Source organism: Acyrthosiphon pisum, chromosome A2 (genome assembly GCF_005508785.2).
Source record: "Acyrthosiphon pisum isolate AL4f chromosome A2, pea_aphid_22Mar2018_4r6ur, whole genome shotgun sequence".
NCBI lineage: Eukaryota > Metazoa > Arthropoda > Insecta > Hemiptera > Aphididae > Acyrthosiphon > Acyrthosiphon pisum.
This window is the reverse complement of record NC_042495.1, coordinates 14757099-14769006: the sequence shown is the minus strand read 5'-3', so window position 1 is coordinate 14769006 and position 11908 is coordinate 14757099. Positions and strand designations below refer to the sequence as shown.

At 30.9% G+C, this 11908-nt stretch overlaps 1 protein-coding gene across 1 annotated transcript in view; it reads left to right on the top strand.

The window, feature by feature from the left end:
• Positions 1–956: 956 nt before the first annotated feature.
• Positions 957–11908, top strand: part of LOC100168389 (roundabout homolog 2) — a 219235-nt gene continuing 208283 nt past the window's right edge. Inside the window, exon 1 of the mRNA XM_029490435.1 lies at positions 957–1441. Coding sequence (XP_029346295.1) covers positions 1357–1441 — 85 coding nt within the window. The 5' untranslated portion in view covers positions 957–1356. The remainder of the gene's footprint in view (positions 1442–11908) is intronic.

Genomic DNA, 11908 nt, shown 5'->3' with positions numbered 1-11908 from the left:
CCCCCCCCAAATGGCGCCCCTGTGATAGTCCAAAGCAATTGACCTATCCACTTTATATATGTTTAAGTCTACTACAACATTAAACAAAAACAAGTTGATATGCATTTTGAAAAGTTACAATTGAAGAGATGATGTTTATTGTTGAGTTAAAATTAAAAATTTATAAAATATTAATAAATTATTTGTTATTTTTTTACTGGTCAATATTTATTGTTATAGGACACTGTATTGTTTATTGCTCTTACATATTCTGATGAAAATATCAACTATGTAAAATATACAATAATATGTTTTCTATAAAATTTCGTATACTGGTATACCTAAAGGGGTAAGGTATATATTAATTAACAAACCAACTCGATAAAATGCGAACGCACATATAAGGCACTATACCTATCGGCACGGTGTTTATTAACTTTAATTAATTAATTTTTAAACATGGTAGTAGTTAGTCAATTTTATAGTAACGCCATCAAACAGTATAAATACACCTGGTAACCGAGGAAACCTCCCTTTCGCGTATCCCAAAAATATTTGTTTACTTTATTTCGATGATTATCTCGTCACGGGTGCACTTAAAAAAAAAAAAAAAAAACAATAAATTATTCAAACCGCGCATGTACCATAGTACCCTAAGTACAATATGTATAATATGTTATATGTACCATTATAATATACAGAGCCAGTTTATTGTAAAAAAGTCGGTCGTCTCTCCGTGTAATTAATTAGTATTCGACGAAATCGAAAAAAAAAAATTGCCGTAATTGCATTTTTCAGTCTATAACGGGAAAAAAATGATTAATAATAATATTTAACGTACAGAAACCGTCATCCCTGGTCGGTAGAGAGCGCTGCTAGCCCTACACCGCGCCGCCGCCGCCGCCAAACTCGCCGGAAAAAACCGAACCGCGATATACCGGACCCGACGGGCGGTCGGCCACCGGTATACCGCCGAACTGCCGGAGTCTTGCCACCAGTCGTTGCCCCGTCGGTCGTCGTGCACGTTCGTTCGTCCGTTTCGTCGTTGTTCGAGTGTTTTGCGTGTATGTGCCGTGTGTGGTTTAAATCCATTTTTTTTTCCGATACATTTTCCGGAAACGTTTTCGCGTGTGCTCGCCGTCGTTGTTCGTCCGCGTAAATCGTCCCAAACATGTTCCGGTGTCGTCGTCGCGTGCGAGTATTGACTTCCGGAGAATATTAAACAATATCTCGTGCCGAGCGGATCGGTAGTGGTTTTGAAATTTGATTTTCAATTTTTTTTTTTTGGTTTTACGTACTTTTTTTCGCGTCCAGCCCGCCGCTGTCGTCTCATCGTCTCCCTCTCCCCCACCACGCACGAAGGTTAGGGGAGAAAATATGAAAACTTCCCGGAGGCGGGAATTCGGTCGGCCTGTGCTGCTGATGCTGCTGTTGGCGTCCATATCTGTCGGCGACGTCACAGGTACATAATAATATTATTATATTTTAATGATATAGGTACCTACTACTATTCTCACTCGCTCTAATGATTGTCGATTGATAATAAAAATATATTTAAACTATACCACATATAATGCCATATTACTATTCTCACACACGTGCAGTAATAAACATAGTTTGATGTTTTACGTCCGATAAGACCGGTGTGTATACTTTGGACGTGATAAATCAATTAATCTACTTGTGATTTTTTTTTTTTTTAATTAATAACTGTTCGAATTTTCGATAATGTGTCCGTGCACATATATTAACTATGAAGTCCATCGGATATCTGTAACGAATACATTTAATTTGGTTTTATAAAAATTAAGTTTTTTTTATGTTCAGTTTGTTGGGTTTTTTTTTGATTTACAATGAATGGTTTTTACATAGTAATTTACATAGTTTTGTGGCCTATTATTATCTCCATAGTTTATGTAGTTTATAGTCTTTTTTATGGCCGCTTTTTCACGGATGACTCCTAAAGTCAGAAATTATTTAGAAAAACGTGCTCGTAACCCAGTAGTTACATACCTAACAGATTGAAAAAAAAAAATTCAAATTTAATTATAACATTGTTTGTTGTAATAATAACATCGAATTAACGTCGTATGTGATACTGACACAATACACTATTATCCGATAGGTATAATAAAAAAAACAAGATATACCTATTAAAAAAATACTGTTCCGGTATCTAATTATAAAAAATGTATCTCATATACGTATAGTATTATATCACAGTATAGTTATCATTTGCATTCGTAAATCATATCATCTGGTGAAGGGGTGATACCGGATCGCTGGCACGTTGAAATTTACGATTTCGTCCGCTCGTCGTACTTGCCGAGTTTTTCGATTTATGTGAATATTGTTCGCGTCATTCTCTCTCTCACTCTATGACGGTCGGCTGTCGCGCGTTACGCAAATGACTTACTAGCGTATTATATTTCGCTGTCCCTCGACTAATAATTATTATTGTTGTTATTATTATTACTATTATAATATACGACCGCCGCCGCTGTCGATTCGACCTCGACCGAGGTCAACCATAGCCAAATGGTCAACGCTATTGTAATTTTGATGTGCGCGCACGGGACAGTATTTATTATTATCCTATAATGTCTTCTTTGGGAATGCATGAAAAATCGAAAATATAAAAGTTTTTAATAGAGACGATCATTAAGTTTTTGATACCATGTAACTCGAGATGTAACTATGTAGGTACCTATTAAAAAATATGTACCATTTTTTTACTATAAGTATCTTACAATGATCCCCCGTGTGTGTGTACATTAGTTTTACAAATTTTTATAGCACTTATATAAATAATACATGACATATAAATGTATACAGTTTTTAAATACTTAACCAGCTCATAAAGTAAATGGTTACGAATCTTTACTTTTTACTGTATTATAGGTACACGTATAATATTATATAATTTGTCATTATTTTTATTTTTCTTCTACGTGCCTTATGGCTTATAAGTTTTAATATTATTTATCAATAAATACAGAAATATTAAAAATTAATTGTAGTAATAATAGTATTTATACCTATACCTATTTATATAGTAATATTTTTTTAAATTTATTATTTGTATAATATTTGTATGATTCCTATGTAGCTATAATATGTTGATTGCCTATATAATTAATGTATAATTAAACTATTGAAGAATTAATAAAATACAATGGCAAAATATCCCATCGGTGGGTGGCTAGTGGCTATAGTGGCTATACCTACATAATATTCGTATTCATCATTTATTGTAATAGTTTTTAAGACTCAAATACATATTAATATTGGCGGCTGTGAACTTTTCGACAATTATTATATTTTTTAAACGAAATACGCGTCGTCTTAGATCATAGTTGATAATTAAACAGTATTTCACAACAATTGATAGATTATGGACAAAAAAAAATTCTTAGGTATTACATTTTGTTCAAGAGCATTACCGAGAAAAATTTTAGAAAACTATAAATAGGTAGGTACTTAAGTCAAATCTGTCACATCAACTTTTAATTTTCAATGTCAAATACATTGATATGAAAGACTGATTTCTCAAAAAGAAATATTTAAAATAGGTTACATTTACTATGCTTAATTATAAAATCTAATACGGCAATCAGCTCTTAACTCATTACATATAATATACAAACGCCAACTGCAGGTTAGGTTAGGTTATATGTATATGCGATTCAAATTTCGGGTTGTGCAAAACCATCTCAACTCGTACTATATAAGTATTCCTAGTACACAACCTATAAATCCTACCTATCGACTAAAAAGAATCCTATATTCCAGAGACCTACTGAACTAAAATAATATTATCTATTTATTCACCATAAAAGACACGTGTGTTCTATCACTGAGAAGTCTCCCCCTCCTCGTCGTATATATCATCAATATGTATACTCGTATATATATATCGTGTATACTTGTATGTATATATCGAGGTATACCTATATGTATTAAAAAAAATCATCTTATTTGCTTATTGAGCCGTATGAGTACAGGTTGTAAATATTTTTATATTAAATAAAAAAAATCTGTTTGATTTTGTATTAAATCTATGTTTAAACATCTGATATTTGTTATTGTTTTTTGATGATTATATATATATGTAAACCTATCGGCGTATAATGTATGATAGAGCTGAAAGTCACATAATAGTTTCCTACTTATACATAGTAAACGTCTGTAAAAGTTTACATACTTTTCATTTTTATGACGTTAAAGTTTATATACCATGCTTAAATTACAACTCATAACAAAATGTTTTTACGATCTCGACATTAAACTAGTGTTGTGAAGTACCTTATATGTACTGTCGGAAATTTATTATTTTCTTACATTAATATGTTATATGTTGAACTGCGTATATTATTATTATAGGCGTGTTCAGAACAATTTCGCAGATCTTGCCAAAAGTAATTTTTGAGTTCTTTCAGTTCTTTGTATGAAATCATTTATCACCCCTTCTCAACACTACATAAAAACTTCAAAAATTAGTTTAGAGTCAATTTCAATTTGCAGGTTTAGCCATCACCTGAGTGGCTAGACACGTAATCACGCCTATATGTTTAATATATTATAATATAAACATTGTATAATATTATATTACAATCGTAATATTATTATAGCATTAATATAATAATCAATATATATTATATCATATTGTTTATAGTACAATGTAATATACTACAATTTTGTTTGTAAATTGTTACTAAAACTGTACAAACTTTTCCATTATTCTCATTGAAAGTTGACAATGGTTAAATAATGTGTTTTGTGTTCATATTCAATGTCTACGTAAACTTTCATTGAATCCGTTTGGTATTTGAAATTACTTGTAATCTAAATTCCGACTGTTTCAAATTCTTCTGTTTCGAGAATTAACATGTTCTAAAATAGTTGTTCTTTTAAGTTTATTTATGAATTTACTTAAATTGTATTTTCGTGTTATAACTTTATTGGAGATTTTTGGTGTATATCTATATCCTTAATTTGGTTTCGGTATAAGGTGATGCTTACTTGAGTTCTTCAGTGCTTAGTGTATATTAGTATATTACAAATTTGTTATAAAACATTTCATTAATAAACGCATTAATATTACTATAAATATTTTTCTACAATGTGTATTGATTTTCCTTTTCATTATTGAACAATATAAACACACTCTTATACGCACGCACATGCGCGCACACTATCTCACACATGCACACATACACACATATACACAGAAACCCAAGCATAATATATATACCCAAATAAATGCTAAGGGGGGTGGTATACTGGTATGACTGCGTTCAAAATTGAATACAAAATCCTATCCCTTTAGGGCACCTACAAAAAAAGCCTATCATAATATAATATAGTATACAGTAGGTGTAAATGCACAGTGCGGAGGTTAATGATTTATCGGCGGCAGACCGGTTTTTTTCCTGACTTAATTCCATACATTGCCTCGGTTATTTGGAACACAAATTATTATTTATTGATATGCCGTAGGGGGTACAGGAGGGGAACAATCATAATCTATCGGGTCAGCATTAGGTGGAAAAAAAATCTTTCATGTCCTACCGATAATTGGAAATCTGTGTATAGGTATGTATCTATAGCAAGAGAAAATCTAGTCGGGAGTCGTAATTGGATTTATTATACACACGTGTCTTAAAATATCAAAAATATTGACCGCATTTATATTGGAATTGAAGCTATTTACAGTATTATAAGTACTTAAGAATAGGTACTATAATTTTCCTTGTTTAATTTTTATTAAGTAAGAATAGGTATACATTCAAATTAAATAGGCTTGTGTCTTTAGCCTATAATACGCACAGATATTATATAGTTATTAATAACTTCCGGGTGACGGTCCATATACTCGTTATCAAATATTCCAGTAATAAACGTCTTAGTTGATAAAATTTATTTGTTACACTGTTGAAGAAATGAGCAGACATTGAATGTCGGCAAATTCGTTTTTGTTTGAATTAAATGTATCTATACCACGATACTGCTATTAATATATATTAAATTGTTCGTTTTATTTAATCACAAATATTTATGTTAAACTCTTGAACTTTATACTTAATATTTACAATTTACCCGAAAATGATCATAAAATACTATTGATATAAAAAAACAAATGTTCATTAAATTAATAGAATCTGAAGCTTATAAAAGTAATATTATAACATTATTGTAACTGAACTTGTTGCATGAATAACGATTTTTTTACTTTATTACCTACATTTTTTACAGGTTATTTACGTCCTGGTATTTGAGATGTAAGTAACCTACTGATCGTTATGTTTGATATGCCACATTATATTGTGAAATATCAAATAACACATTTATTTTCATAACGTTTGGTTTAATTTTTAAATTAAATTGATATGGTATAGTAGCATTTCAGTCGGTACTCAAATCAAATTATAAAAAAATAATATTATATTGATTATCTAAGCAGGTACCTATAGGTAATGTAGTAATGTCGTTATCAATAATTTTTAATTTTAATAATAATTTAGGAAAATACCAGTAAATAATAATATTTTTAATTTAGTTATTGATGGAGTTGCTAATTTATTTTTAATGTGGGACGCACTTGTGAATAATATAGGTAACTTTTAAATTTATTGAACTCAATTAGGTATTATAGTATACCTAATCTATAAAATTTTTGGTGACGCAAATTATGATAATGATATGCAATGTTAGTATAAACCCATATCATATTATAATAATGTACTTTATTTTGTTTTCGTATTAGTCTAAAAAAAACATTAAGTTGTTTAAAAATGTGGAATTGGAAAATATACTGCCTTATTTACAGTTTTGTCTTTTAAAAATGTAGTTTTTAATTATCATGTATGCCTAAAAGGTTTGACGATCGATGTTTTGATAGTTTCGTCAAACAGGTTTGGTGCATTTATAGCGTTTCAATTTAAATAATATAATGATTAATGTTTACAAAGCTCTCCTTAGCTGCTTTTATTCGTACCTACTCGAAGCCAATCGGTTGAAAGTGCACTTTATTGTAGGTAAATGTATCTCTATAATACATCAGTACATCTCTATATGGGTACTCTATTAATGTATTATATATATATATGTCTGTGTATCCAGAATTCAGGATGTATTATCATCGGGTTAACGGTGTTCGCGGAGCGTGGAAAATAAAATATTCTAAAGTAGACCATTGTCGGAAAATCCTCAGTGAACACATTGATTGATGGCTTCTATAGGCAGTAATGTCTTGTCGGGTCGTAAGGGGCGGTGTGGCGATGATTTACATTTGGAAGTCGTGCGCGTTTCTAATCCAAACGTCGACGGGTGAGCGGCGTCGCGGCGCTCGTGTTTGGTACATTGTTTTCGGCGGCGATAATTCTCCGGAGCGATGACTACGGCGACTTGCCACGGCAACACACCATTAATGAGACCAAAGACAGATTTATACGCGTCGACGATACGACGAACGGTGAAGTGATATTTTTTCCATTGGTCGTGTAAGTTTCGATTGACGAGAGTAGCGAACGGAAGAGAGACGACGATAAGAATAAAAAGTGGAAAAATAATAATATTGATAATAATAATATAATATACGTCGCCGCCGCCCGTTTTCTCGCCACTGCCGCCGTAACTGCAACACATATGGCCACTGCGTAAATCCATTACCGAGAGCGCTTTATGTAATATATTTATTTATTTTTTTGTCCTGTTCGTCGGCCCATTCGTTCTACTAATAACTCTCGTTTATATTTACGTGCGTGTTTATAAACATATACATAATATTATACATTATACACGTCGGAGTTTGGTGCTCGGTTGTCCTCTTTTCGTGTCTTCTAACTTTATTACCGTGTCTCGGTAGGTGCTATCACCAATGGTGTGTATACATATTATAATTAAATGTATTATTATATTTGCTCCGCTACGTCCGCGGCACAGGCATATTGGCCAAAAATCTCGGAAATTTGTCAAAAAAAAATATATATATATGTATAAATAAATAAAAGGTAACGCAGTACGGAGGGGCAAGACCGCAGGTGTTATTTTCTCGTCGAAGATTCAATCGCATCAGCTGTCCGGCGCCCTCCCCCCTCCGGTCCATTGTCGGAACCGATGTTTGTGATTACAGCGTGCGAGTACACCGGAGAAGAATAATATAATATATTATAATACATGGTTTGTACTTCGTAGGGACGTTTAGTGTCCCTATAATAATATATATTATATCTGGCTATAGTGGCATTATACATAATATATATATAAATATATTATATCGTGTGTAGGTATATATGTTTCTGCAGTGTTGTGCGCGCGTCGTATCCGTTTCCCAACGGTCGTCGCTGTGGTCGTTTTATTCGATTAATTGAAATTATTCTTGTTAAAAAAATGTCCGCGTGCTATCAATTTCTGTTCCAATCCCTACAGCGACAAAATTTACAAAACATATAATATAATTTAGATTGTTTACAGATTGTTCGATTCAAGTCGAGTAATTCAATTTATGGTTTCAATGAAAGTTTTAATTATTTTACGTTCTACATTTACTTGACATAAAATTTAAAACCGTTTATGAGATGATCATGTTTGGATCTTACCGTATTACTGAGGAGGGGTATTGATAATCGACATGTATAACTCAAAATGCAAAATAACTTAATTGTTTATTTTTTTTATAAGTGTTTTAAATATGAACATTTTGGTAACGCAATCAATACTCGCGAATCGTTCATAACTAAAATGTAACTAAAATAAAATTACGTAGACTGACATCAATACTAAATTAAAAATTAATAATATGTAATCTGTTTTGAAACGGTATATGGCGAATTATTGCGGGGGTAAACTTTTTGCAAGAGGATGTTAATTTTGTGATTTATATAATTTAAATAATTTTTATTAATTTGTGGATAACTTTAATAATTATAGAATAATAACATATTATTTCCCGAACAGGAGAAATTTCATTTCTTGAAGACTTGAACTGTGGAATGTGGTTTACGCGGGCCTACAATGTATTCTTATTAAGTTTTTAAATTTGATTGATTGCAAATTGCTACTAATGCAATATATATATAAATAGAATATAGATAGGTACATTTTATTGGGTTTCTTATTAAAATACTCTACACGTTTAGACCAGTTAGTACGAACAGGTATCCCGCCGTATTCGTTATCCCGTAGACGACCATTATCCCGGCTATTACGTCTTATCGCTCTGACATTATTTATTATCTTGATTGTTTTTAAAAGATCTGTGAAAATCACACTATATTAATATTATAATAAAGCATTATAATATCGTGTTATATAATATATTATATTATGAGATATCTAATATAGGAGTAGGTAAGTACATGATGCGAAAACAAAAATTGTACCGTTTTTATAAGCATGTATAGTTATGATTTTATGTCCAGTCTATTATATGTATCTATTACAAAAATACATAGCTACGGTGATCGGGGGAAGATGTGAAATAGAAAAGAATAAACGCATATGGATTTAGGTGAAATCGGGGAGACGTTTTTGGGTGAACCGTTCAAATTCACACGGGCCCTCATTCCGTCCCGTTGCCTTTCCGTAATTCTTTTTCCCTCACAAAAGGTTTATATATGACGACAGTAAAATACTAAAATGCCTTGCGTACATTCTATTTCTATCCGAACGCGGACACCCGCCTCCGAATGCAGCGCAATTTTCCCCTTCAGAACAACAACTTCCCAAACGCACAATGGGTCTTCTCGATTACAGGACTTGAATATTATATACCCAACACAGTCGTTATACGGAGGTTAATGTTTGATACGTGTGTATTTTTGTACATGTGTCTTTTTCATAACGCAGATGAATTTTTTGCCGTGAAATTCAAACAATTTCATTCGTTTTTCGACCTTGCAGTGAATGTGTGTTACCAATTTTATTGCCCACCAATGAAATGTGATTTTCAAATTCTCATATTGTAATATTTTATTGTCTGGTCTATGATTGATTTCATAGTTTTCTTTGGGTATTCTTTGGGTATTCTTTAGGTACATTATTTTGCGGTTCAATCATTTGTATAGAATTTAATTACAACAACTTGAAAAATATCGTAAAATTGTGTAAATAAACAATTATAAACTCAGTGCAGAATTTAAATTCAGATTATAGACCTATTTTATCGTATGGCATATTTTATAAAGTATACACTTAATATACATAATATATACTTTAATAGAGGTTTTATTAGTATTGTCAACCTCTCTTAATAGTACCTAGATATATAGTGTACATAATCGAAATCTGGATTAAATTCAATGGCGTGTATAGAATGGCGATGGTTACAGGGATTATGCGAAAACTTGGTTAATAGGCTGGCGGGGAACAAAAAGCTAATCGATGTAATCTACATTATAATGATTTGGTATCAAGTACAATAGCTAGGATTGTTAACGAAATGTAATAAATATGTTTAATTGTCTTTGTATTAGTACTATAGCATAATCTTCAACGTAATTATAATTTAATTGTAATTTACTATACATTAATATAATAATTATTGATTTAATATTATCTTTAAGTATTATTAACTCTGTATTTTTCTTACTAACCAAAATTATGCCATAAGAAAAAAAAATATTAGCATAGAAATATTTTATTTTTATTAAGTATTTTAAGTAAATCATCCAAAGGGATTGGCTAAATCTAGTGGGGTTGGCAAATCTACATTTGAAACATCCCCTAGAACAGGGAGTAAAAACCCCTAGAACCTAGTAAAAATAACTTGCTTATAATAATAGGTACTATATTGAAAAAGAAAATGCTTGAACATTTTATTTTACGCTAATTGATTTCATTGTTTGACTGCTAGTGCTTACGAAACATCGATTTTAAAATATTGTGCTTAACAATGAATGTAAGCACAGAAGTAAATCAACTAATGAAAGGCTCGCTTGTTTTAATTATTTCAACCATTTTATTAAGTTTTCTTTACATTTTACATTAATTCATATTGAAAATTAATAGTGTTTTTATATTATGACAATATTGTGTCGAATATCGAAATTATTTTTATTTTAATTAATTATTTTACATTTTAAGATTAAACTGTGCTCTGTGTAATCTAGACGTTTTGGGGGTAAATGTGAGCTTTCAGTTAGTTATTGTGCTTTCTATTGTGCGCAAAACTGGGTCCATTGTTTCTTTAGGCGATTTATCAGTTCCCAAAAAGTTTTCAAATGCCCAAACTATGGTATAGACTTTCCAAAAACAGTAAACCTCCCATAAATCTCTCGGGAGTTCTGTATATAGATACTGGAAAACAACACACGAGACAATATAGTGGTGGTACATGAAGCTGCAACCGGGAAAGTATACCAAGATAAAAAAAATAACGATGCCTAAAAATATTGATAGGATGCTCTTCTCGATAAATTGTTGGTAATGGGAAAATATTATGATTCTATCCAGATACAAAACTTGTAATATTTATATTAAATTAATTAAGTATAGCATTTATACCTCGATTTATACATTTTAACTATACTATAATGATATATTTATTTTAATGTTTAAAAAGAAACATTTTTTTTTCGATTATACAATGTCACAACTTTACAAGTATCTATTAATAGCGTTTTGAATATAAAATATGAGACATATTTTTTTATTAAAGTTATAATAAATTGTAAACATTTTAATGAACATTTTTTTTAAATGAATTAATCGAGGAAATAATTGACACATTTACTTATAGTCTGTTTCTATTATGTCTATATTTGGTTACATTAAATCTGCTCGATAGAAAGATTCTGTTTTGTGATATATTTCAATACACAAAACACATTTTCTATAGTTATTGCTGCGTTATAATTATTTTTAAGATTTTCATATCTAACTAACCTTGGCCATAATAGATATAGTTTCTAAATGTGTCCTTGGTCCA